The sequence below is a fragment of the Cervus canadensis genome, chromosome 9 (assembly GCF_019320065.1).
Source record: "Cervus canadensis isolate Bull #8, Minnesota chromosome 9, ASM1932006v1, whole genome shotgun sequence".
Lineage (NCBI taxonomy): Eukaryota > Metazoa > Chordata > Mammalia > Artiodactyla > Cervidae > Cervus > Cervus canadensis.
Genome location: NC_057394.1, coordinates 1689592 through 1717082, shown reverse-complemented (window position 1 = coordinate 1717082; position 27491 = coordinate 1689592). Strand labels below are relative to the sequence as shown.

Here is a 27491-nt window from a genome sequence, read left to right as displayed (position 1 = left end):
TGAGTTTTCCAAATTTGCTGGCATATTGAGTGCGGAACTTTCAAAGCATCATCTTTTAGGATTTGAAATAGCTCAACTGGAATTCCATCACTTCCACTAGCTTTGTTTGTAGTTATGCTTTCTAAAGCCCACTTGACTTCGCGCTCCAGGATGTCTGGCTCTAGGTCAGTGATCACACCATCATGGTTATCTGGGTCATGAAGATCTTTTTTGTATAGTTTTTCTGTGTATTCTTGCCACCTCTTCTTAACATTTTCTGCTTCTGTTAGGTTCATACCGTTTCTGTCCTTTATTGGGCCCATCTTTGCATGAAATGTTCCCTTGGTATCTCTAATTTCCTTGAAGAGATCTCTAGTCTTTCTCATTCTATTGTTTTCCTCTATTTCTTTGCATTGATCATTGAAGAAGGCTTTCTTATCTCTCCTTGTCATTCTTTGGAACTCTGCTTTCAAATGGGAATGTCTCTCCTTTCCTCCTTTGCCTTTGCTTCCCTTCTTCTCTCAGCTGTCTGTAAGGCCTCCTCGGACAGCCGTTTTGTTTTTTTGCAGTTCTTTTTCTTGGGCATGGTCTTGATCCCTGCCTCCTGTACAGTGTCACGAACCTCCGTCCATAGTTCATCAGGCACTTTGTCTATCGGATCTAATCCCTTGAATCTGCTTGTCACTTCCACTGTATATTTGTAAGGGATTTGATTTAGGTTATACCTGAATGGTCTAGTGGTTTTACCTGTTTCTTTCACCTGTTACCAGACCTTTGCTAAGTCCTCACTTGGCATCTGACCATTCTGATAACTTCACCTGTTAGCAGGTCCTTGATTGATGACACCTCTTGTCAGACCACCCCCTCCTATCATCAGATCAGTGATGGAACCACAGTAGCAGGCCTTGCTGACCCCGCACTAATTGTCACAGCTTGGTGTGGGGCCTCCAGGAGGCTGCAGGGGTATGCGGTGAGAGCGCCATGCTCTGCTACACGTCTTCATGTTCTCAAACCCGCCTCTAGAAGCACGAGAGAGAACCACGATGAAAATCCTCTCTCTCAATTCTTAAGTCGTGTTCTGCCTGGATGGTCTTTGTGAGTGTTGCGTGTTCCATTATTTCGGTGATCTACACGCTGTTGCATGTGAGGTGTGTCGGCATAATACCTGGGCTCCAGTTAAGACCAGCATGCGACCTTTATGAGCTCTGGCTGCTCCTGCAGGTTGGCGAGTGGATGGACTGTGAAAAGATTCATGAGCTGATGGTGGCGAGTGCAGTGACTTCTTGGAGCATTGGGTTGAGAGAGGTAGTAAACCTCTAGAGCCAAGCATGATGGGAAGAAAGAAGGAAGGTCTTACTTACTGAAGTCATTGTCCGTATGTAATCCACGGACATGTTAACAGATTAAAGCCCCTTGACCTAGATTTCAGTGTGTTCTCCTCTGAGTGCGTCGGGCTGTGGTCTGGCCCAGGCAGGCGAGGCTGTCCCAGCAGCTCCTAGCCTGGCGCTGAGCAGGGCGTGCAGCCCTGTCATCTGGTCACTTAGACGGCGCATCTGCAGGCTGCCCATGCCCCGTCTCCGGCAGTGATTTGCTCTTCTCGGCCAAAGCGTGACGGCCTGTCACTGCTGTCGCCTTCGGTCCCCTCAGCCAGGCAGTCGGGGTTCCCTGCAGGTCTCTCGCTGGAGAAGGCAGCCTCCGCCTGCTTTCTTGCATCCGAGTGTGACCGTCTCCTGCTGAGATGTCCGTGTGTTGTGGTCTCAGAGCAGGTGTGTCTTGGGTGTCCGGGTCCTGGTAGGAAGCAGGTGGTCTAGTGCCTTTGGGGAGGGTGCCCTTGGCAGCGTGTGATGCCTGCTCCCCGGTGACTGGGGGGTGCTGCTCCCTCTCTGGGGCGCCTTCTCCCCTCTGGGGTGCCCTCTCCCCCTCCCGGACTGCATGTTGTCCTCTTCTGGGGGCGCCTGCAGTGAGTGGCTCTTATGATTGAGGCATCGACTCTGTCTCTCTTATACTCAGCTTAGTTTTGAACTGGTTTTGTGTCCCCCCCACAGATTGTAGTCACCCTTAAGGTAAAGACTCACTCTTTCTCTATTTTGAATGTGTTCCCAGTGCCTAACTGAATGGTTGAAGTTAATTTATTGAGTCAGTGACTGTTTATCCTGCAGATACAGGAAACTGTGACTAATCCCTGAAGGCTGTTAAAACCCGCTTGGGGGTTCACACTTGGGAAGGAGTCTGCCAGCGGTGCGGGCGCCCACGTGCTTTGACCTCAGATCCCAGTGAACGAGCTGAGCGCTGGCCCTCGCGTACACACACGGCCGGCTCAGGGGCAGGCTGTCGGGTCCTGTGGCCCCCGCGGCCTGGGAGGGCTGTTGGCCCCCGACGCCCGGGACTGTCTCCCTCACCTGGTGGGGTGGCCGCTCTGCTCTGCGGGCCACTTGTCTCTTCCCCCCACTGATGGGGCAGCCTCCACCCAGGAGCCGCTGTGGGGCTTCTCGTGCGCCTGTCTCGCAGCTACTTCAGCAGGAAACCTTACCGACCAAGTAACCACACGTCCCGTTCCTCCTCATTTACACACGACATAACGCTCCTGGACATCTGTTTTGCTCATTATCCAAGGAAGGGGCTGACCTGCAGGTCCCGGCGTCTGGACACTCGAGGAAGGGACGGCCTGCTTTCCGCTGAGCGGCTCCCCTGGGGGCCGGGGGCTGGGCGCGCCATCCGGGGCTGCCCCGTGGGCTGGGGCCCACTCTGGGAGACGCTCCCTAAGTGGGGCTCCGTGTCACTGTCTGCAGGATGCCGGAGGCCCAGCAGAGGGTCGGGGGCTGCTTCCTCAGCCTGATGCCACAGATGAAGACCCTGTACCTGGCGTATTGTGCCAACCACCCATCCGCGGTCAGCGTCCTCACGGAACACAGGTGCGTCTCGTGGGCTTCTTCCCGGGGTAGGGGTGCGGGCAGCCATGTCCGGGGTTCCCTCTGGGCAGCTCGTTTCTGTCAGTTATTACTTGAAACGTGGTGCAAGCACCCATGTGTTTATTCAAGACTGGTAAGTTTTATTTCCCTCCAAGTGAGTGCCTGGGGAGGACTGATGTCAGGCTTTAAAATCCTAATTTGTGCTTATAATAGAAACAGGTGTGTTTTGAAGTCTCCCCTCCAGCCTGTACCCTTTGGCCGGAGGTCGGGGGCTGGTGGGGGCTCAGGAGGGTGGCCGCGGGCTGGTCCGGGCTGCCGGAGCCGCATCCGCCCAGTGCGTGGGACTGGGGTACATGGGACAGCACTGGCCTTGCTGTAGGAGGTGGTGTCCGTCTCTGTGGGGCACGCCGAGCCAGAGGCCGTGCGCGTCTGCTCTGCACCCGGGAGACCAGGGAGGCAGCAGCAGGCTGCTCTCTGCTGTCTGGTCAGGCATGGCCGGCGTTCCTGGGCAGCAGGGAGGACTGCGGGGCTTGACCTGCATGCAGGGTGGCCACCGAGCTCTGCTTCTGCTCCCAGAGGGGCTTGCGTCTGTGTTAGGGATTCAAAAACTTAATGGTTTCTTCTGAAAACAGCAGTTCAGCCAGAAATGAAGAAATAGTATGAGTCGGAGCAAGGTAAATGCCACTGTGCTCCTGATTTAAATATTTAACCTCAAGTTACTCCTAACTTAATATTTCAGTTTGAAGCTTAGAGGCTGTGCTGGGATGCAGGCGTCGTTGGGCTGTTTCTAACCTGAGGCTCCAGCGAGGCGGCCTGTGTCCGTCCAAGTGTGGCTGGGTCGTGTGGACCTTGGGCAGGGCCTGTGGCCTGCTCTGAGCCCTAGGCACTGCTCTGCAGCTGGCCTCGGAGGTCACCCCGCTTCTCCGGAAGTGCCTGGTTATAGAGTCCTGTCGGCGGGAAGCGGAACCCCTGAGCTGGCCAGCACTGCGTGGACGTGATGAACTCTCAGTAAATGCTGATTGCTCTGTCGGTCCTCACGTCGGTCGCTGCCCCAGACTCCGGGTGTTGACTGTTGTTCAGTGTGCCTCGATTCTGAACCTCCACTTGTGTTGATGCATCTCCGTTCCTGAGTGAGGCCAGTCATCTCTGACACAGGGGTGGGAAAGAAGGGCGGTTGAGGGTGCCCGGGGACCACAGGAATGAGAGGCGGGCTGGTCGTCTGCACGCTCCGGGGCAGGCGGGCTGCCGTGCACGCACCTTCCCAGGAAAGCCGGGAAGCATGGATGCTGTGACCTGGCCCGGCATCTCCTCCCAGGAACGATGACTTAGATGAGTTTCCTCCCGAGTGAAATGCACAGGTTGAAATGTGAAGTTTCTGAAAATTCCGCAGGAATTGTTGACGCAGCCCTGGGAGAGATGAACAGCAGGTAGAATGCTGGGGTAAATTACAGGGCATTTTAAATGTGTGCTCTCCTTCCGCCGTTTTGGTCAGGGGTCAGCCCCCTGGGGGTGAAGCTGTGTCCTGAAGGTGACATTTAAACCTTTCAGATGTTCAGGGGCAATGCTTGTGAGCACCTGCTGTGTTCCCCTCTGTGTTATTACTTCAATGACTGCTTGTGTCGTGGCTGGAACCTCAGGGCAGCTTTTCCCAGGAGAGCAGGAGGGAGTCCAGCCGGGGCTCTGCTCACGGACCCCCTGCCCGTGTTCGTGTGGTGCGTCCCGGGCAGGGGGCAGGACGTCCAGGCCCTGGGAGTGTGCCGAGCTTGGGCGAGCGAGGCGGCCGGCAGGATGCGCTGCCCGCGTGCCCTCCTGGGGCCCCTGGGCAGCGGCGCCCCCTGCCTGCCGCTCAGACCTGGCCTCCGCCAGCCCTCCCTCCCTTTCCCTTCTGTCCTGGGTCCTACTTGTGGCCTCTGTCCTGCTCTTGTTGAGGTCGTGAAACCACCACTTAGGGCTGGATCAGTCTGTTTTTCTGCTTGAATATACTTTCTTAGGGACTGATTTAAACATAGTGTTTTGCAGTTTTTAATTCTTATTTTTAGTCTTATGATCCTTACGTTGTGTTAGTTTGGATTTTGAGTGTGAATCTGCAAAATGTATGTATGGAGCCTCCGGTCCCGTTGAATTATAATGGATATCTGCCTTTTGCATTACCGTTTGATAGTCGACATCATAGGCTCGTGGCTGCCTGTTGCGAGTGAATTAGGGGTTTCATGATTTAATATGTAGAATGTCTCCTTTTTCCCAGCACAGTAGTTGTTACTTTTTGCTGCGCTAAACTGAGGTTGCCTCTGTGTTCCTCTGGTCACTCTCTTGCAGCCCACTGTGTCGTTTGAGTAATTACAGAGGAAAAAACACTGTGTAAGGGTTGCTAGCATCAGTAGAAATTAAGCAGAAAGGGTCTTTGTTTTGTCAGAAAAGCTATAGCCTGCTGTTTTGTTTTATAATGGTTCTAAATTTTTTAAAAACTAAACAATGAAACAAATATATGCTAAGTTGCTTCAGTCGTGTCTCTTTGCAGACCCCGTGGACTGTAGCCCACCAGGCTCTTCTGTCCATGGGATTCTCCAGGCAAGAATTCTGGGGTGGGTTGCCATGCCCTCTTTGAGGGGATCTTCCCAACTCAGGGATCCAACCTAAGTCTCTTATGTCTCCTGCATTGGCAGGGGGATTCTTTACCACTAGCATCTCCTGGGAAGCCCATACAGTGATCTGTAAAGATTTATAAAAGGTTTTGTTTCATTTCTTAATTGTGTACATGTCTGGCATTTTATGACTGTCATATGGATATTAAAAGAAGTTACTTTTGCTTGCAAAAATTCCACATAAATTTTTAGTTGTAGGGAATTTTGGGAGTAGGTGGATGGGTGATAAGAATAATCTGCTTAGTTTTATTAATTATTGTCTGCCATAACTATAGTTATGAAGTTTCATATAATACTAAAATATCAACAATGGCCCACAGAGACTTTTTTTGTTATTTTTCTTGTGGTAGAAAAGGCCCCAATTGGATTATATTTAAAGGAGTCAAACTTTACTCTTAGTACCATTAAGGGGGAGGGGTGACGTGAGGCGGATCCAGGTGACCCGCACCGATGGGCCGGGGCTTGAGGATATTTACTTTATGACCTCGTTTATTGTGCTCCTCCCGGTGGGAGACGTGGGGACCCTGAGGGGTTGTGGCCTCTTCCGCTCGCCCGCAGCCCAGGCATCCTCTGCTCCATGTCTGGAGGGACTCCTCTCGGCAGCAGTGTGGGCCACAGACTGGGGTCCTCCCAGGGGCCCCAGGTGTCATCTGTCCCGTGGTGCAGAGACAGGAATGCAGAGTGTCCCATCACAGACGTGAGCCACAGATGTGTGGGTGACGGAGCTGGGCCCCCTGCTGGCCTTCCTGGGTGCTCCTGTGAAGCGGAGCCAGGGCAGCCCTGGGCATGAGGCTGCGGTCCGGGAAGGCGCTCGATGGGGCTGGGGATGCAGGGTGGGGGAGGAGGACTGCGGTCCGGGAAGGTGGGGGAGCAGGACTGAACAGGACAGGCTTGCTCTGCGGCTTGTTTGTTTCTGAATGCACGCTCGGGTTCCTTGTCTGCAAATGCAGACAACTTTCTCCCACGGGTCTGAGGGTGAAGTGAAATGATGTGAAAATGCTTTTGGAGGCTGAGCCCCCACGTGCGTGTCAGGGACAGTGGCGCTGCTGTTGGGGGACTGTGGGGCCTGGCGGCTCAGCGCCGTGAGTCAGGTGGTTGTCGTCGTGATGCGTCTCCTTGCAGGTTTTACCGTCTCGAAGGACCTGCTCACGGGGCTCTGTCCTTGCCCTACAAGGCCCGCGCACATTCAGGCCTCTCTGTATGCAGGTGGCTCGCTGAGCGGGGCTTTCCTGAGTGGTTGGCTGGGAAGCCGTGGCGCTTTGTGCCACGCACACATGGCTTTGCTCAGGCTGAGGGCCCTGACGTGAGCTGTGGGGGGCCTTCCCTTTGGTGTTCAGAAGTAAGCAGCACGCGAGGCTGTAAAGCCTGTGGCCTCTGCGTGGCCACGGGCGCCGCGTCGTCATCTGGGGGCTGGGGGCAGGCGCGCGGCCCTCCTGGGCTCTGACGGTGGCCTCTGCTCTCTCTGCGCACGCTCAGTGAGGAGCTGGGAGAGTTCATGGAGCTGAAGGGCGCCAGCAGCCCAGGGATTCTCGTGCTGACCACCGGCCTCAGCAAGCCGTTCATGCGCCTGGACAAGTACCCTGCGCTGCTCAAGGAGCTGGAGAGGCACATGGAGGTACGTCTGCCCCGCTGGCCATGCCAGGAGCAGCAGCGAGGAGCCAGACCCAGAGAGGGCTTCCCCACCGGCCTGTGACTCGGGAGAGTGTCACGGGGACTTCGTTGGTTCTGAAGTTGTTTTCCCGTATCCCAGCTGTGTAGAGCAGCGTCTGCTCCAACCACTGCTAGCGGGGATATTTCCAGTACCTGGGAAACGTCGTGGTGTTGAGGGGTCACATGGGGAACGTGTGCGTACAGTGTTAAGTGTGTAAGTTATGGAGAGGTGATAGGAAAAGAATCAGCGAACGATGTGTGCTTATCTCATTTTCAGAACACAGGCTTGGGCCTGGCAGAAGCTGGGGTTCAGGCCGCTGGCTTGGGTAGGGTGTGGTGAGCCCTTCCCCAGGGGGCAGGCAGTCTGCCGCTCCCCTCTGCCCTCTGTTGCCTGAGCATCGGGGCGGGTGGGGGTGGGCGAGGCTGTGGGCCAGCCTCCTTCTCCAGCGCAGAGTCTAGAAGACTGTCCACCGCTCCGTGACCCCCTCAGAGACTGAGCAGGGGCCCTTCAGTACGGAGACACAGGGACAGATTACAGGCTGAGACTGCAGGGGAGGTTCAAGCCAGTCTCCAGAGAGAGCCTTTCGAAGAACAAACTTTTCATTATGAAAGCTCACAGTGTGTTTCTTTTATTCAAAGGATTATCACCCAGACAGACAAGATATTCAGAAATCCATGACCGCCTTCAAAAACCTTTCAGTAAGTGATAGAGTGTGTTACAGTTTTTTTCCGTCAGGCATTATTATTTCAAATGAATGCAGAAACTAAGCTGTGAACTATAATTTGGATTTATTCTCGAGAAATAAAAAATAAATAACATAGTTATTCCATGGCTGGTAAACCTTCATGCTTTATGGCACTGTGGACACCAGAGAAATGGAAGGATCAGTGTTTTCACTTTCACACGGTACCACATAATGCTGTAGTACATGTAAGTGGTTTAGAACATGTTTTTAGCCTCATCCCAGTGTCTCTAGTGACGTATGAAATGGAGTGCTGGGCTGCCTTCTTATCTGCTGTCAAGCTGTCTTAATGACTGTTTCTGGAATGCGTGTCTTATTTATAGCACAACTGGAACTCACCCTTTTTTCCCTCGTCTAGGTCTTTTCTGGCACTCACTAATAAAATCAGAGAATGTTTTTCTTGTTCAGTCCACATTTCTTCTAAAAATGACAGGATTTCCTGTATTTTTCTAAACTAGTGTTTCTCATTCTAGAGCTGTTGGTTGTTGTGGGTCTCTCTTGACTTGATTCCGTTCTCGTGAAGTAAGCGCGTTGCTCACTGGCTGGTCTGTCTGAAGAAGAGGTCGGGGCCGGAGCTCGGTCTGGGAGCCCGTCTCCCCTGACGCGCCTCCTGTGCCCCCAGGCGCAGTGTCAGGAGGTGCGGAAGAGGAAGGAGCTGGAGCTGCAGATCCTGACGGAGGCCATCCGCAACTGGGAGGGCGACGACATCAAGACCCTGGGCAGCGTCGTCTACATGTCCCAGGTCCTGATCCAGTGTGCCGGCAGCGAGGTACTGCCTTCGGCGTTCCCGGCGTTTCTCTCACTGCGGGAGCCTCCTCCAAGGCCCCTGCGCCTGGCTGGCTTCCCCTGCCGGGGACACCGCCTCCCTGAGTTCCTTCACTGCTGTGGGCAGTGTTTCTCTTGAGTCTTCTTTTAGATTCTTGGGCATCTTTGTGCTTCACTTAGGGTCTTTCTGGGGCTTCTCTTACTGATTGCAGCAAATGAGATTTAACATATAAACAGTGCTCGTCGGCCTTTCATGTAAATTGGGCAGAGCTCTTTGGGGGATGGCAACAGTGGACGTGTTCGGCTCTAGGGTAGTGCCAGGATCCGTCAGTGGGCCAGAGGCGTCTCCCTGCTTTATTCTCCCTGCCTTCAGCCTGAAGGTTCCACCTGGTCTCCACTGCCACTAAAAGTTCACAAGTTCTTTGCTTCATTTTCTCTCAACCACAGAAAAAAATTTGTTTTTCTAACTCCTGCCTAATGAGTCAATGGCAGACCTAAACTCAGATTTTTAAAAAAGATATTCCATGGGCTACTTGTGAGTCTTAGGAATTTGTCATGATTTTGTTTCCATTTAATTTAAATTTGGTAGAAAGAAACACCTAAGCATGAAGTGTGATATTCTATTTCATAAGGCCTAATGTAAGTATTTGTTCTCACCATTGTAAATATGTGTTTTTAATACACTTATTTGAATTTGTTCTTTTACATTAGGAAAAGAATGAGAGATATCTTCTACTCTTTCCAAATATTTTGCTAATGTTGTCTGCCAGTCCTAGGATGAGTGGTTTTATATATCAGGTAAAACACATTTTCAGTTTGTATTTGTTTATTGTGGATGTGAGAACTGTTTTAAGGCTCACTTTGAGTTTTTGTATTAAATACTATGTATCTGTTCGTGTGCTGCCTATAGGGTTGTACCTAAAGTGTTACATTCACATCCCTACAGACACTCCTGTCTGTGTTTTGCTGTAACTGTGCCAGTTAGGATCTTTGTGTTAATCCAGAGCAAAAAGAGAAGGAAACAGGTATTTGCACAGCTGACCCCGAGGATGCAGACTGCTGGATGCAGGCCAGCTGGTCACCTGCCGGTCATTCTGCTGCTTTCCTGCCACCCGCAGGCCGGCTGGGGGTGGGGGGGGGACGTGCAGCTGAGGTGGTCTGTGGGCCCCCAGTGGAGTCAGCAGTCACCAGCACACGCTAGGGGTGTATTTAGCTTTTTTATTGCTAATGGCTTTTCTGATTTTCTTCGAGAGGATATGAGACTGATTTAAGAAGAAAGTGCAAGGGCAGAGTTCTTCTGTTTCTGTATGTTAATTTAAAGTGTGGTGTTGCCTCGCCCTCCTCCAGGGACCTCCCCACCCAGGGATGGAGCCCCGGTCTCCCGCAGTGCAGGCGGCTTCCCTACCGTCTTAGCCTCCAGGGAGCCCATTAGGTGCCTCACGTTCTCTCTGTGTCCAGTGGGGCTTCTGGCAAAGTTGACTGCTCTTGTCTTGTGTGGTTATTGAAGCTGCGGCCCTTCCATCAAGTTGTTGAGGCCTGACTGGTCGCCAGGAGCCATTCCCACAGAAGTCACCCTGGGTTTGCTCTTGAGTTGCATTTCCGCACACATGGCACGCTGTTTTTGTCCCCAACAAGCGCTCTGGTGGGTCCTGAGTCCAGAGCGTTCATGGCTGGCTTGCACCTGCTGGAAAGCTCTGCAGCCCAGAGAGGGGTTGGCGTCACACACTTCCTCTGAAAGGAGCACTTCAGGCGTGAGAAAGCAGATAGGCACGGGCCAGCCCAGGGAAGGAGTGCCTCCTGATTCGTGAGCCTGTGGTTGAGCCAGCGCCCGGCTGAGGGAGTACCTGCTTGGCTCCCCAAGCCAGTGGCCGCCACTTTAAGCGACCACGGTCCCTTCCAGCTGCATCCCCTGGCTTCGAAGTTCCCCCCACCCCGGGGCCCAGGGCCCTGCGGTGACCTGTGGGGCTGTGGTGGTGTCCAGGGCGGCCTCAGGCCCCAGCATGCTGGCGTCAGCATGCTGCCGCACGGCCGTTCCCCCCGGGTGCGCTGTCCGGGGGGCTTCTCTCCGAGTGCTGTGACCCCCAGTGCACGCGTGTCAGTGTTCACTTCTGGCTTTGCCCCACATCCAGCCGCAGCGAGCTCGTCCTGCCCTCCGTGGCTGCTGCTGCAGGCTAGTCGGGGCCACGCAGCTGTTTCCTGTCTGGCTGCTCCGAGCTCTTGGTCACCCCGGCGCCGTCAGCCCCTCGGCAGGGCGTCTGCAGTGTTCATACCTGACCACACACACAGTGCCCGCCCAGCGGCCGTCCCACCCGCCCGCCATCCCACCCGCCCGGCTGCGGGACAGGCTTCTGAGCGCGGGCCCTGGCGCCTGTGGACTGGATGAGGCCTGTAGGGGATGCGGAAGGCCGGGCCCCGTGCGGTGCTCTCGGCCCCCCGGCCTCTGCCCGGGTATCAGGAGCCCTGTGCCCTGCAGCCTCACTGCTGCCCCCCTGCTCGGGGTCCTGCGCTCAGGGGCCTCTGGCCCTGACTCCGAGAGGTGTTCCCTGAGCACTCGCTCGGCCTCCGCAGCTCTGGTGTCTGTCAGTTGAGGTGGGCCCTTCGCGGCCCAGTTCTGGCTCCGCCCCCTGCTCGCCCTCGGTCTCCAGAGCGGGCGGGCTGGTGTGCGCTCTGCGTTTTGTGCAGCTCCCGGCCTGGCTGTGATGGGCTGTGGTGATGGACGACCAGGCACCGCCCTCACACGGCTCCTCTGGCTCCAGCTTCCTGTATTTTGCCTTCAGACGTGGAACTTCCTCTGTTCCTCTAAGGCATATCTGTGCTTCCTTTCTACAAACAACATCATTTAAAATAGCCACCGGGGACCCTAGTTGTTTTTTTAATCATAGTGTATAATGTTTTGTGTCTTGCTGTTTATATTTAGAATAACTCATCAGATGAAATGTTTTTGTTCTGGTTTGCAGCCCTGTACCTTTTTGCTGGCTCATTTCTTGGTTATAGTATTACGATTTCTTATTCAAGGTAGAGGTTTTTGTATCATACGTGCTTTTGGTACAAACGAGACTTTTTGCTTTACGAAGACAGTTCCTCTGCCTATTCTAAAATCATTTAATATTTACTTTAATAACGGTACCTTCTTTACTAGAAAAGCACTAATTGTTTCTTTTTGGGGGGGGGGTTCTGTTTTAGGGAAAGCTACCAACGACAGGAATGACAATCACAAAGCTTGAGGACAGTGAAAATCATAGAAACGCGTTTGAAATATCAGGTGATAGGCACAGACTGTGTGGGTGCTCTCTGTCCGGGCGCCAAGGCAGTGGCCCCGCTGACCCCCTGAGGGCTGCGTGGAGGTGCTGTGGGCCTCCTCGGGGTGCGCGTGTGCGTGTGCGCTCTGCTGCCCTTCCCGCCCCTGCCCCCCGCCCCCCAGCCTGCGTCTGTCTCTTCCAGGGAGCATGATCGAGCGGATCTTGGTGTCCTGCAACAACCAGCAGGACCTCCATGAGTGGGTGGACCACCTGCAGAAGCAGACGAAGGTCACGTCGGCAGGGAACCCCACCGTCAAGCCCCACTCCGTGCCGTCCCACACTGTAAGGGCCCCCGTCCCGCCCCCCAAGTGCAGACCCCAGGTTAGGAGAGCACGGCCCGGGCCTTGGGTCTCTCTGCAGACGTGTCCTCATCCCCCGTGGACCGTGATCGCTTCACAGGGAACCCACTTGTAAGCCAGGCCCACTTGTGCTGCCTCTCAAGAATTCACACACATGGACGCACACAGTTCATGCCACCCGGTTAGGTAGCTGTCTTGCCCAGGGTGGGCCGTGAACACTAACCTTGGAGGTTTCAATCAAAACCCTGAGAACCACTGGTCCATAGAGGGCTTTTCTGAGCATTTTAATTGTATTTATTATGTTTCATCAAAAACAAAAACGAAAACCAAACTTATGATGACAAAAAGGACCAGATTCATGCTGAAGGCATTAAAGTGTGATTTTTGACTCATCATTTTAAGAAACCTGAATTTTCTGTTTTTAGAAAAGCTCAGCAGCTCTGCAAGTTTTTAGATCCTTAAACATTGCAAAATATATCAGTACCAAAGTGTCAGTGCTTAAAGCTAGCCTTTACTGGTGTTGCCTGCTTAAGATACTGGTGTTGAGTTGTCTGAACACCTGTCGTCTTTCCCTGCGAGCTCTGACGAACGAGGTGCCCTCCTCACGGTGACCTCGGACCGCACGGCATGGCCAGCTTGTGAGGGTCTCTCCTGGGACTTCTGCCACGTGTTTCCCACCTGTGGTCGCTGTCCTTGGGCTTGAAGGGTTTTCTCAGGGATGGTGCCATGGCATAGTGTACTGGTCACGGGTGCAGCTTCTTACTCCATTTCTCAGCAGTCTGGGGGTAAAAACCATTCATCTGCTTCAGCTATCATTTTGAATGGTTCTGCCATGACAACTTTTTCATATTGTAAACGTATACTAGAGATGCTTAGCTTTCATGGGACTGAGTTTATCTCAAGGGCACATGTGTGCACATCAGAAGGGAGTGCTTTCTCACTCACGTGGTAACAGCCTGAAACCCACCTCTGTGAAGTCCCACCTCAGGTAGCCCTGTGCCCTGTGCTGGGACCCTGGCCTCTGGTCCCAGGGCAGCGGTGTGGTCACCGCAGAGTCTACTGCTTCTGTCCTTGAGCCCCAGCCTCAGCTCTAGCCCAGGCTCCCCTTTAGGCCTGTGTTTCAAATGTTACTCATTTCTTCCGAATAATGACCATGCTCTTGGTTTCCAGCTCACAGAACAACTCAACTTTTTCTCCTGTTAAGCATACCATATTGTTTTGGGTTAATTTGAGGTCACCGGCTAATTTTGAATTGTTACTTATTTTGTTTAACGTTTTTTTATTTGTCAGTGTGATGTAATACTTTTGGGGTTTCTAGGAGTATAAACCCCATTAATAAGATCCTTCTGAGAAATTAGATTTATATAACTTTGTCTTGATTAAAGCTGATTTGTCTGAGAAAATGTTTTACCCAAAGGATTGGTAAAATTTTTCTATAAAAAGACAGTAAATATATTTTTGGTTTTTAGGCAATATGGTCTCTGTTACAATTGTATTTTGCTTTTATAATATAAAAGCAACCATTGACACGAATGGGCCTGACTGTGTCCCAGGAAAACTTTTTTAAAGCAAAACCGGATCAAGCCCTACTTTCCCTGGGGAGGTAATAATTACCCTCCCCCAATCACATTCCCAGTGCAGGGAATGCCCATTCTTTTATAAAATCCTGATATCTGTATTAAATGAAATGCCCTCTTTGCAAATGTGGCTGCATGGCAGTTAAAGGCGGTCCATGGATTTCCAGATCTGGACCCAGCAGCCTGCTGCTTCCTGCCCTGAGCTCAGCGGGCCGCACGCAGGGTGTGGGGGATGCTCGGCCTGGCAGCCAGTAACCTGAGCGTCTGGAGGTTCAGGATGCACGCCAGCAAGTGGGCGCTGATGTGCTGGGAGGGGGCTGGGCTGGCCCCGGATCCTCTGGCGGTGAACGAGCTCTGCTCTCTCCCTCTGTCCCCGGCAGCTCCCCTCCCACTCCATCACCCCGTCCAGCAAGCACGCGGACAGCAAGCCCGCGCCGCTGACGCCCGCCTACCACACGTTGCCCCACCCCTCCCACCACGGCACTCCACACACCACCATCAACTGGGGGCCCTTGGAGCCTCCGAAGACCCCCAAGCCCTGGAGCCTGAGCTGCCTGCGACCCGCACCCCCGCTGCGGCCCTCTGCTGCCCTCTGCTACAAGGAGGTGAGCCGTAGTGGGTTTGCGTCTGTGACTGTGGGGCCGATGAGCTGCTTCAGAGTGGAAGGCTCTGCCTTCACTCCCATGTCACCCCTTCCTGCGCTCCAGGGCCCCTGAGTTCTGGGGAGACCCCAGCTGCGGTCCCCTCTGTGCCCATCACAGAGGGAGAGGGGCCGGTTCTGAGCAGTGTTTGCACTTTGAGGAAGCCGGTGACTGAAGTGACAAGTGTGGTGATCACACGCGTGAGCTTGAGTGTGAGCCGGGGTCAGTTATTGTGTCTGGTGTGGATGTGGCCATGAATGTGGGGGTGTGGCTTGTGCGGTGGGCGTGGTGGGTGGGGATGTGGGCGTGGCTCTGAGCATGGTGGGTGGGACTATGAGCTTGGTGGGCGGGGCCTGTGTGTGAGCCTGGTGAAGCACCTTTGCGTGGGTTTGCATCTCCACGAGGCCACATTTGCCGAAGGACCTGGGGCAGACCCTGCCTCCATCCTTGCTGGAGAAATTTTAAGGTACATAGAAGAGTACAACATAAATTATAGTTAATCCTTTATGGGTTTCGTTAGTGAACTTTGGTTCTTAGGAAATGTATTTTCCTGGTGGCCCTGTGCCAGGTCGGAGGAGCATTTTGGCACCCTCATTGCCTAGCTCAGTGTTCAGGGGGCGGTCAAGCCCTGCTGCAGGTTCATGACAGGAGAGAGGGGAGTAGGGTAGAGGAGAGAGGAAGGCTTGGAGGGTGTGGCCGTGAACGTGTCCAGCCTGCTGAGCACACAGACCGCCTGGTCATGGAGCAAGTGGTCCTAGAGCAAGGCCATCACTGAGCACCACCGAGGGGGCACCCTGCCCTGGCTTCCCCTCCGCCCCCTTGCCTCGGGACACGTGCTGCATTCACTTCTTTGGGGACTGATGATTTCTGCAGCATTTTCAAGCACTTTGAAAGTTTTCACTTTCACAGATTTTGGAGACATACCTTTGGAATGCAAGCTCTGGTCTCTGGGTGCTTTTCAGCCTGATCCCTCCCATAGCCTGACTCTCCCGTTCTCAGCCTCGGAGTGGCCTCTTGAGGTTCACCAGCGGTGTATGTCCGAGATGCAGAAGTTAGCCTTTCTGACATTGGTGTTCAGTATGTGCTTGACAGTCAAAACGTTGCCGGCCGCATGGACTTGTGCATGTGTTCCTCTCCTTCCCCTTCAGAGGATCTAGATGTGTTGTGGACGGAGGGACGGACTCTGGGGCTTTGTCTGCCAGCGGAGGGGGCACCAGTGTCCTGCCTGTGGGCTGATTCTTTTCCATTTTCTTCCCCCTTGAGGCTTAGAATATGTTCCTAAAGGAACTGTTTTCCCTCACCTTTCTTTTAGAAATAGTTTCCTCCTGTCTTTCTGGTTGGCTGCAGCAGGGGGTCTGCCCCCCCGAGTGGGACGCGCACGTGGCTCCCTGCGCAGGCGTCAGCCAGCTGCCCTCCTCCCTGCACCACTGGCCGCTGCGCCTTCTTGGGCGCGGTCCCGGTGGTCCCGGCCCGGCGGGTCCAGGTGGAGGAGGGCCGTCAGAGCCTGTGCCTGAGGATGTCAGCGCGTGTGGGGCGGGTGCTGGAGTGTTCTGGCTTCCCTCTCCGCCGCGGCCGTGCCTGCACACCGGATCCAGGGTCTGCCAGCCTTTCCCTCTCCTTCCCCAGGACCTGAGCAAGAGTCCCAAGACCATGAAGAAGCTGCTCCCCAAGCGCAAGCCAGAGCGGAAGCCCTCAGACGAGGAGTTCGCACTGAGAAAAAGTGAGCGCCTGAGAGGACACACGTAGCTCTCCGGGGTGGGGAGGCGGGGCCTCGAGAATGGAGGCGGGGCTTTGGGATGCTAAGGCGGGGCTTTCCAGAACCACAGAGGGGAGCAAGGGCCCAGCCTCGGGTCCGCTCTCGAGGACGTCAGCTGGGCAGCGCAGCCCCCTCAGTGCCAGCCGCAGCTGCACTGGCAACATCCCCTGTGAGCGTTACCCCCTGTGGACGCTGACTCCCAGCGGATCCTGCAGGGAGTTAAACATTGTTCTCACAGAAACCTATTAAACGACTGGTCCAGCTGGTGACATGTAAGTTTCTCGATGGCTCCTAAGCCCTCCGTGTGACGCTGACTCTTAGGAGGGAGCATCTGGCCTGCCTTGCATGTGTCTATCATAATATGAGATGCTGTCTGAGCATTTTTGGTACAGCTTGTAAGTGGCTCAGTCCTCCATTCTTCCCCATTTTTTACAAATTAGTTGAGGCTTTAAAAATATATATCTAATATCCTAGAAAATATAGAAACATTTAGAACAATAGCAGAATTTAACGCTACAGCGGTATGAAGCATGTGGGGTGTGAGGGCTGCCTGGCACCAGCACCATCAGACGCTGCTGCTCCACAGGCTCCGTGCTCCACCAGGTGGCCTCCGGGTGCAGGCGAGGCCTGTCTGGAGGGGCGCCAGCTCAGGCCGAGCTCTGGAGCCCTGCCTGCACGCTCTGGGCTGTGCTCTCAATTTCCCGGATTAACTCTCTGGTGGGAATCTGTGGATCAGGGAAGCGCTTGTTCTCAAGCCTTTGGTAAATAGGGTCAAATGGCCTTTCCAGGGGCTGTTCCTGTCTTCTCTGCCTCCCATGTGTGGGTGCAGGAAGTTCTTTCTGATAGCTGCATCCACACAGAGAATCATGGTTTCTGATTTTCTGAGGCGATATGTGAAAACACCATCCCTAGTTTTAATTTTCACTTCTTGGTGACAACATTTTTCTTTCTGTGTTCTCTTATGATCTTTTCTTGGTGACAATGAACATTTTTCTTTCTGTGTTCTCTTGTGAATTGTTTCCATTTCTTTTTTCATGTTCAGGATGGGGATACTCTTTTTCCTATGGATTAGTAAGACAATATATATGTATAAATATACACACATACACACACAGACATATGTGTGTGTATATATATATGTATATATATTTGGGTTTTAGCTCTTTGCCAGATATGTTGTAGATAAAAAATACATAGAAAAAGTAAACGCCCTTTGGAACATAACTATTCTGTGAATGTCGGGAAATGTTTATCTGACACAAAGTCTGGGGGCCGTCGGTTGTCAGCACCGCGGGTGAGTGGCTGGCCAGGCTGTGCTGGTGGCTGGCTGGTGACGGCTGTGTGTCCCTCGCAGGCACGGCTGCGCTGGAGGAGGATGCCCAGATCCTGAAGGTCATTGAAGCTTACTGCACCAGCGCCAAGACGCGGCAGACGCTCAACTCAAGTAAGTGTCACCGGAGCCCGCTGCCACTCTGCTGGTTCCTTCTGCCTAAAATCACGCCCCGAAGGACGTGGCTGGGCCCCGTGCAGGCTCTCGGTGCAGCCCCTAGTGAGGCTGCTTCTGTGGCCCGGCCCGCATCCCCCCGTCCTGAGAAGGGGTCTCAGCGGTCAGTGACACGGCCCCGCTGGGAGGCCTTGGAGTGGAGGGCGCTGCCAGGGTGTGGAGTCTCTGGGGCCTGGAGAGGACGGCTTGTGTTAAGACACCGGAACGCGCTCTCAGTTCAGTTGGTCAAGCTGCTTAAACCACTGGTGTGGAAGTGGGGTTTTTTTTATTTTTTTGAGGGAAGAGTTTCTTAGAATTATTGTCAAAAACACAAGCCTAGAGTTAAGAGTTGTTTTTTAAATAGCAACTCCCCCCCCCCCCCCCGCCCCTTAAATGATTGCATTTAGAATTTTTGCTGTAGACACCAGTGAGTTTATGGGTAGATTTCAGTACCTCTCAGTGTACCTTCATCTTACTTATAATGTCCTCTATGAAAAAATCTTAATCTGTCGTGTGAGCAGGAAAAAGGTGGATTCTTTCTTTTCCCCAACTTCCTGAGCATTTGAGAGTGGAGTGCAGGGTGGGTATAGTCAGGCTGTGGTCTGTTCAGGAGGAAACGGGGCTGAGCTTCTCCTGCCTCAGACTGGATGACGTTAATTCTGGCATGAAAACTGGCTTTTATTAGGTGTTGTGTTTGGGCTCCCTTCTCCATCTGGACTTTGGTGAATTGCTCGTCACCTCATCTGTACCACCTGCAGTGTGACGTTGGCTTCCAGTCGGTGTCAGGTCTGTTGTTAAAAAAAAAATGCTGGAAAGAAAAGGTGGAAAAAGGAACAGTCAAGTGCTTTAACTTAGCTTTTGCTCAAGGTGACTGCAGGTGTGAGGCTAGGGCCAACAGGATTAGCCCTGGGTACAGCTGCAGATGATTCGGAACCTTCTTTCTGGCTCGTACTTTACACATCCCGCCCGTGACGTTGGGACATCTGGTCTGCACCCCGTCTGGTGAGAACGCCTGTCTGTTGTGACCGGTGCTCAGAGCAGGTGAGGAAGAGCAGGGTGTGCGTGTGGCGAGAGTCTGCAGGTGACAGGGCTGTAGGCTGTGAGCGCAGACCATCGTCCCTGAGGACAGGACGGTTTCCTATTTGAGACTGCATTTTGGGTAATAGGCCGTATGTGCCTGTAGTTTTTGGGTTTTGAGTTTGAGATTTTTAAAAAATTACTCAACTTCAGCTGTATGAAGTGAAACTTGAGCTTGGCCATCTCAGGTGAACAGACCTAGTGACGTGAGCTTTGTGTTTTTGTGTGGGCCTCGTTTCTTCCCCGGAGGACGGGGCCTGGAGTGTGTAGGTCTCGCCACGTTGCCTGTGTGTCCAGTTCTGCTGTGCGGGAAGAGCACTCGACATTGGCCAGCGCAGTGGTTTTGTTTTTAACTGACCTTACGGCCTCACCCTCTGGGGCCTGGGACTGGCCGTGATGCATGGTGGTCAGGAACAGCAGGAGTTGTGTCCCCCACGCTGGCCGGGTGGTGTGCTGTGGAGTTTGCAGACGGGCCGGGTGGGCCGGCTCTGTCCTCACGGCATGCGCGTCCCCGCCCGAGGCTCAGCTGTGTGCAGCGCACCTGGGTGCAGGACACCCGCATCACCCACACGGCCTCAGTGTGGACTGCTGTCCTCCCGTCCATGCCCGCCGCCTCCTGCCGCCCTCCCCCGACACGGGGCCGCTGTTCACGGCTCCCCTCGCGTCAGGGGGAGGGTCAGCATGGGGCTTGATGCGTCTGGTCAGACGTGTCTCCCCGCGTGCCCACTCCCCTGGCTCCTGTGGGTGGGTGCTCTGGGCTGGAGGCCTGCGTGCTCTGCAGGGTGGGGGAGCGGGGGCGGGGCCTGCGTCACCCCGTCTCCGTCGGAAGTTCTCGCAGTCATTACAGTTGGACAAGGTAAGTTTAGACCCCCATCCTTAAGATGGCTTCTAGTCTGGCAGAGAGGTAGCTGAAGAAGTAAGTCAGAAATCCTTGGGAAGTATTTTGCATTCAGTATATCCACATTAACCTCATAAATGTTTCCTTTTACAAATAATGTCCTAAATGAGACTATTTGTTAATTGAATGTGTAGCAGAATTGGTTATTTGTCCTATGTCTTTAGAATTTTCTTGTGATCGTGGTCTTAATTCGTAAAACATTTCGTAAGTGAGGGCCTAATAGCAGTAACCTTAAAAAGGAGCAGTTTGGAAATGGTATTGTGATATATAGGTTTATTTAAATAACCATAGATCTCTAGTTTTGTTGTAAGGGTCGTGCTAATTAATAAGTCAGTAAATGAAACGCAGCCGTAGATAAGGAGAAATGAACGTTGCTGCCGTTTTTTAACACTCTTTTCTCTTTCCCTTCTCTTCCCGTCACCTTTTGCGTTTGTTTCATGTTTTGGTTGTGGCTCTTCCTGCCGTCTTCCTGCTCGCCCCCCTCCGCCTGCCCCCCTCCGCCTGTCCTCTCTCCGCCTGCCCCTCCCCCCCGCCCCCCACCCCCCCCACCCGTCTTAGCATGGCAGGGCACTGACCTGATGCATAATCACGTCTTGGCTGACGACGACCAGTCAAGCCTAGACTCCTTGGGTCGTCGCAGCAGCCTGTCCCGTGTGGAGCCTTCAGACTTCTCGGAAGACTCTGACTATGACAGTATATGGACAGCCCATAGTTACAGGATGGGTTCTACACCTCGTAAGAGCTGTTGCTCATATATCTCTCACCAGAACTAACGCGCCTCTCAGCTTTCCTTAACGATGCTTGTCCGCAGCCTGCTTTTCTTAGATGTTCTCTCGGTTTCTTGTCTCTTATGTGATGTTTTAACAACTTTGGGGAGCGTTTCTGCTGTTTCCCATTGTACTTTGTGGGGCTTACTGGCCACGTGGAGTGTCCACGCAAGCGACTGACTGTTGAAAGCGGTGGCGTGTCCGCACAGCCACACCGAGGGTCCTTTGCCCATGGGCAGTGGTGGTCTCACAGCTCCACGTGGCACGGTTAGGTTTTTTATTCTCAGCGTAGCGACTGTCTTGTTTCTTTTTAGATACAGCTGTATGAACACGTTTGTATTTTATACTGAAACCACACAGGTCTGTGATCTGAGTGACCTAAGCGACGTGGAGGAGACTCTGGCCTTCCATACAGGGACGTAATTGTGTGTGTGCGGGACGCGGCAGTCCAGTAGGTGGAGAGAGGAGAAGAACCGTGCCTCCAGAGCCGAGTCCAGACCGGACGGCCGAGTGCTCGGCTGCCCTGGAGGAGCCTCTGTCAGTGCGGCGGGGGTGGGCTCCAGGCCGGGCCGGCGCGCGAGGGGCACATCCACACCCCGCAGATGGCTGGCTCCGGGCCCCGCTTCCCCGCAGGCCAGACACCCGCATGTCATCCCCCCAGACTTCCGTTAGTTGGAGGAGTTTCCCTTAGAAGGCGCTTGGCAAGCCGGTGCCCCTGCAGGGCAGGGCGGAAGTCTGGCCTCTGAGGGCATAGGTCAGGCTGTGTGCGTACCCAGGAAGCCTGGCCGCCCCGACTCCCAGGTCCGAGCCTGCTGCCCGTGGGCACACGTGCTTGTTCTCAGCTGCAGGGAGACTCCCTTCACAGCCCCGGTGGAACATCACCCTCACTCTTGGTCGTCATGGTGATGTAAGTCCCCAAACGTTTACCAAGTTGCTGTGTAACAGGCTTATGAGAACATCTCAGATCTGGGGGTGCCCCCAACTTCCCTGGGGCTTGTTGTGGGAGCTCCTCACTGCCCTCCCTCAGACTGGCTCCTGCTTCACTAAGAACTGACTGTGCCCTGTGGCACGCACTCATGGCACCAGTCCACACCCAGTCCACACTGGGGGGTAGGGTGGGGCCCCTCCGCCTCACACTCAGCTGTGTGTTAGGGACGCCATGAAGCCGGCCTCAGAAAGCGAGATGCCATAACAGTCGGGGGTGGCGTCTTCCCTCCGTGTGGGTGGCCCGGCCCTGTGCTCCCGGCGCCCCGCCTCCTCTAGCACCAGGCATGCGGGGTTCTGACCTCATTTGCACGGAGCGGCTGTGTGCCGGTGTCCTGCGCCCCATGCCCGGGGAGCTGGCCCCGCTGTGCACGGCGCTGGTCCCCGCGGCCCTCCCAGGGTCCCGGCAGGAGCTGTGCTGGAGGGCCAGCGCCCCAGGCAGGGGCTCGTTAGGAAACCAGGAGTCACACACGTCTGTCGGTCCCCAGGTGTCTGCTGAACTGCTCATGCCACCTGGCAAGTTCATATTTTTGTATCAGTTAGTGTAAATAAGAAAGTTGAGGAGCAGTCTTTTAGAGTTAGTCAGAGCCCAGTGTTCGCCCGTTGGGGAGAGGGGTTTATATACATTCAGCCAAGTAGCAAGTGGGATTATGGGAGAAATACGGTCACTGTGAGGCTCATATGCTTCATGTCATGCAGTGCATTCAGAAACGTGTTTCACTTCATGTCACAGCAGGTGATGTCACAGCCTTCAGGCTCTCACGGTGCAGGGTTTTCCCTGTGCTCAGAGACTGAGTGTGCTGGGCCGGGCGTTGCATGTGGGGTTTTGGGCCTTGTGCTGTGTGCACCTGGGTTTCTCTTGAACGCCAAATGTCATCTGGGTTGTCCTGACATTGATATTCCAAACACCAAAGTTTTCCTGTTTTCCCATAATTCCTCTTTGTGCCAATTAAAGCCATTTTGACAATGATTTTCTGTTGATTCTAACTAAGATCACTACAGAATGACCACCTGGCTGTCTTGTCTGTCTGGGTTTGTTCTGAAGTCTGGCACCTCTTGCCCTTGTGACCTAGTTGGAAGTATTTGTACCACTGGCTTGAAAGCCATTCTCATGGGGCCGAGGAGAAGGCGCGCCATGGCCAGTGTTTCCACTGTTGCGGAACTTCAGTCATGATGAAATAGTACCTGTGTTTCTGCCATTCTGTAATATCTCTGTGTACAGTTAGTGTTATAATGACGGGGGAAGATTCTGAGCTGCAGGGCAGGTTTAAGCCGTTTCCAGGCCCTTTGCCAATGGCTCAAATGGTGTTCCCATTGAATTGATACTTGCCACAAGTCTATAAGCTATATTATGTGTTTTGCATAAAACTGCCAAAACACAGGGATGTGTATATAGTGGTGAAGACCTTGAAAAAAGTCTGCGTATTGTGCTTTTAATCTGTGAACAGGAAAGCCATTTTCCATGGGCGCCTGCCGTTCTGGACTCAGTCGGCTGTGTACCTGGATGTCGCATTGTACTGTACAGTATGCATATTCTGTTTGTGGCTGCATATGGCAATGAAGTGTTTGTTTTATATTCAAAAAAAGACATCTGTTATATACAGTTGAAATAAATTTTGCATTTGCTAGCCTCTGGTTTTTAATATTTGTTACATGGTGGGGGTTGGGGTTGGGGGAGCAGAGTTTGCAGTTGACTGTGATGGCTGTCGGGAACTAGCGTCTTCCGCAGGACGGCGGGGCAGCGGGGCACCCCGTACCTGCCTCGATGGCAAAGCCCGCACTGTCTTAGGTTAAGTATGTTCTAGATGATGCAAGACGACTCTGCACATGTTTATTTCATCTGTTTCCCTCTAATTCTTTTTTTTAAAGAAGTTTTCGCTCACTGGGAGGTTTGTCTTCAGAAAGAAGAGCTCTCTCTTTCCTCTTTTGGTGGAGTCAGGGGTGTGCATAAATGGAAAAAAAGCCCACCACTCAGTGTTTATTTTCCGTAGCCTAAGGTCTCAGGTTTTGGTTTTTATCTGTAGGGTGCGTGTCTAGACTCGAAGGCAGATGGGAGGAAAAGACGTACCTGTCGGGTACGGGACCAGGGCGGGGCCAGAGGGCGGCCGGGCGCGTCCCTCTCTGCAGAGGGGCCGGTGCTCCTGTCTTGTCTTTTCCTAAGAGAAATGAATTGAAATCCCATAACAGCCAGAAATAACAGAGTGGCCTACTGGAGAGATCTTACTAAGTAGAATTTTTTAAATGTTAACATTTTGTTTCATGCTGAAAGTTACTTCAGTTTCTGTGAGTTAAGGTCACGTGAACCGTGCTGTCAAGGTACTCCAACGCTGGCCAGAGAAGCGGACGTTCCCTTCTGAAGGACCCTACACGGTCTTCAGTGTCTCCAGGCAGGCCAACCCCCATCCCGGACCCACACGCACCGCGCATCCCCTGGGTTGGGAGCTGCAGGCCACCGGGGGTGCCCCCAGCGGGTGGCCTGCCAGCCGTGACAGCGCCCTGGGTCGAGGCCGTCTCCTTGCCGTCCGGGCAAGCCCTCTGTCCACGAGGTGGGGGCGCTGCACCTATCCGTGTTCCCGCACTGGGCCCCACGAGTCCCCAGCGCCGGCTCCATCCCCAGCTGAGGGCGCAGAGCGACCCCTGCTGGCCGCACTGCTTGTCAGCCGGCGTGGGCTGGGTTCGCCCTGAGGAAAGACAACAGCCGCGCAGCGCTTGTGTGTGTGTTCACAGACACGTGTGGGGTCGTGTGCTGGCTCCCACTCCTCAGATCATTTGCCAGAAAGCTGCGAAATGTTCCTCTTGATGATGGAGAAGGTGTTGAGCACTCAGATTTAGGTGCTGAATTCAGGTTAAATGGGTATTTTTGCTGGAAATTCTAAGCACTGTGGCCCTCCAGGAAGTGGCTACAGCTGTCAGCGTTTTCCACAGTGACGTGCTGCAGAATCCCAGTGGTCTCCTGGAAACACAGCTTCGTGTTGAGCACAGAGCTGGGGAGACACAGATCCTGTGTGTGCTGGGGCCTCGTGAACACACACACCTGTGTCTTGGCCCCTCTCAGTAGAGGATTTCAAAGTGACAGCGGTCTTTGGAGGTTCTGCTATTGAATTCTTTTTCCAGCTTAACTAATTCAGAGAAGATTTTCTGTGATACCTTTAAAAGTACTAAACTGATCTTGGAGAGAGCTTGTTAAATCTACCTACTTTCTAGAACTTTGTTCTTATAGAAATAGTCGACTTACTTATAAAACTGGCAGGAGAATATTCCTTTGTTGTTTTGCTGAGAGACTTGCAGGTTTTTTTCAGTTGTTTCACAAAAGTACGCTGAAACTAGGCAGCCTGTGGAGTTCTGTGCAGGCCGATGAATAATCTTCCCTGATAAGCCTCCTGGCTCACCAGCACGTCCTCAGCGGCATTTTTCACGTCGGCATGTTTCAGGAACCCAGCAGTTGGCGCTTCCTGTCTGCCGTGTAGCCTTCTGCTCTCGTCCGCTTTCAGCGCATTTGCCGAGAGGAGAACGGTGTCCTTGCGCGTGCAGCTCTTGGATCGGGTCTCACAGTCACCTCACACCGTGGGGCGTATAGTTACGAATTCATCTGGCAGAAGATACTGATCAAAGGGACCTCTGAGTTAACACCCAGAACAGCTCTGCAGAGGCGGTTGGTCTTGTTCTCTTTTTACGGCACATGGACTTGAGGCTTTGGTGTCAGGCCTGAGTTTACCAAGACCCGCAGCCCCAGTCCCTGCACACCCCTGCTCCCAGAGTGGACACCACCGCCCCCGCCCTCCGTGATTCTGTTCTGTGTATTATTTGGAGAATTCACTGCTGTAAGCGCAATGTAAATAGGCTGCCTAGGAATCTAGAAGATGCAAAAATAACTGAGGAGAAATAAACATGGAATTTAATCTTCCTAAAGCACTTTCATGAAAAAACACGTTCAGCCTGTGGTCTCATTAGCTCATTAGTTGGGGTGAAGAAACGTCGTGTTACAAGCCGCCCATGACCTGCCCACCCTGGTGGCCCTTGGCGTGCCTGTGGCACCCAGCTTAGCTTCCAGGGCAGAGCAGGTAACAGGGGGGACCCCCAGGGACGCTGGGGTCCAGCGTCACCCGCATGCTTCTCCTTACAGGGAACGAGAGCCCTTCACTCCCTGACGTGTGGTCCACACAGCAGAGTCCTTAGGAATGCTTGTCTGTTTTCAGGGAAAATAGCACGCACTCCCTCCTCCCAGTAGGAACATGGCCAGCGCTAGTGTTGGTGTCGGAAGTCCGGGCGCTTCCTGGACCTCCAGATTCTTAACCCGGCGGCCCCTGTGCCTCCCAGTTGTGTTGCCTGTGCGCGCTTCCTCCCTAAGCGGTGCTTCCCCACGTGGCCCAGACCTCCCAGAAGCGTGTGCTGAGAAAGGCCCGGAAGACGGCATGGCCGCAGCCCCGCACATGGCCCCTGGAGCCGGTCATCACCATCGGCAGGGCGAAGCCTTTCAGGACGTGTCCCTCCCTGGGCCCAGGGCTTGGAGGACATCGCCTTCTGTCTGAACAGCCTGCAGGTCGGTCACCACGCTGGGCAGGGTGCGAGCTGGGCGCTGCCTGCCCCCTGCACCCTCCAGCCTTGGAGCTGTCACCCCAGGACCCGCATCTCGCTGTGAGCACCAAGTCACTAGTGGAAGGTCGTCCGTGAAACAGCAGCTGACAAGTTCACGCACAGACATGATCTGGCACAGCAGCTCCTCCCGGCCGTGGCAGGGTTCCGAGCAGTCCCCGTGGTTACAACACCTACGTCCTAGGACACATGGACGCGGTGCCTTGGCTGCTGTAGGAAACTCGTCTGTCCAGACCCTGGCGCTGTAACGTGGTGCTGTCCCTCTCTGGGCCGGGAGGCCTCCTCCCTCTCAGGCCCAACGCTGGGGTGTAGCACGACCTTCCCGCCTGCGGGCCGGGGCTGGAGCGGGGCTTCGCAGACGCCCGCACGGCGGCCAGCAGGGGGACCCGGCCTGGTGAACCAGACCCTCCTCCCTGTCGCCGGCTGCCCTGGGAGTGAAGGGGGCGCTCGGTCCCCACGTCAGGAGCGTCACGGGAGCCCCATGTCAGCAGTGTCGACAGCCACCACGAGCCCTGTTCTGTTCAGAGGAGGGTGAGCTTGCAGTGAGATGCTGGTGGAACCGTTAAGTCCCGTCCTGAAAGCGTATGTCGAACCAAATGCTCCCGCCATGTGAGGATGCCAGGGGCCCTCGTCCAGTGTGACGGACCTTTGGGAAGGTGAACCGAGGGTGAAGCAGAGAAGACGAGGTCAGGCGAGCCGAAGTGCCGTCTCCGTGGTTAGAGTGTGTGGATTGTATCGGAGAAAGAGCTGCGTTTATCGCAGTAACCACTAGCAGGGGCTCTGCGGCAGGTCACATCCCTCCTCAGATGTGCATCTGATGTCATTTTTCAAAACTAGGAATGATACACTAAATGTAACTCTTTAAAAAGGTGATTTTTCTTCCTTGCACCCTTAAATGAGATTTGATTCTTGTTAATTTCTGAAGACCTGTTCTGCAGTAACGGTTTCTCTGGCCACTGTCCTGGGTAAGCTTTTGTGCTGGGTCTTGGTTAAATGACATAAATATTCCTCTAATATTGTAAACAGTGTTCCTCCTTTTGGAAAAATGTTTATATTCCAGGGAATGTAAATACTATTTTCATAAGAGGATCAGTAATAAACTTTTTCTTAACCATGTGCTGTAACACTTTTAGCTGTTGCTCTGGAGTTAAATGTTTTAAGGACCAGTTCACTGACATGATAAATATTGGAATATATCTTCTGCGTGATCTGATGGTTCTGTTCTAAGATTCCTGGAATAAAATGGCACAAAATTTGGTTGATTTGAATATCCCCCAGAAGTTTGATTATTTCCTCCCAAAACACCCAAGTCAATATGGTCAGAATCTTCAACTTACTACGTGTTGAAAATTTTTAAAAGATCAATAATCCAGATTCATAAACTGAAGCTCAATAAATTGCAAAAAAAAAAAAAAAAAGACTAACATTT

The 27491-nt window shown here is 53.5% G+C and overlaps 1 protein-coding gene across 12 annotated transcripts in view; it reads left to right on the top strand.

Moving 5' to 3' along the window:
* Positions 1-27491, top strand: part of ARHGEF7 (Rho guanine nucleotide exchange factor 7) — a 102890-nt gene that overhangs the window by 71394 nt on the left and 4005 nt on the right. For 9 of the 12 annotated variants that reach the window (XM_043478183.1, XM_043478182.1, XM_043478188.1 and 6 more), the window contains 10 exons: positions 2769-2891; positions 7007-7145; positions 7820-7879; positions 8546-8692; positions 9400-9486; positions 11872-11950; positions 12130-12269; positions 14244-14468; positions 16131-16224; positions 17615-17704. In XM_043478183.1, the coding sequence (XP_043334118.1) occupies positions 2769-2891; positions 7007-7145; positions 7820-7879; positions 8546-8692; positions 9400-9486; positions 11872-11950; positions 12130-12269; positions 14244-14468; positions 16131-16224; positions 17615-17704 (1184 nt within the window). Of the gene's footprint in view, positions 1-2768; positions 2892-7006; positions 7146-7819; positions 7880-8545; positions 8693-9399; positions 9487-11871; positions 11951-12129; positions 12270-14243; positions 14469-16130; positions 16225-17614; positions 17705-20276; positions 23100-27491 lie in introns of those variants that run through there. The other 3 variants (XM_043478193.1, XM_043478184.1, XM_043478187.1) reach the window with 3 other exon arrangements.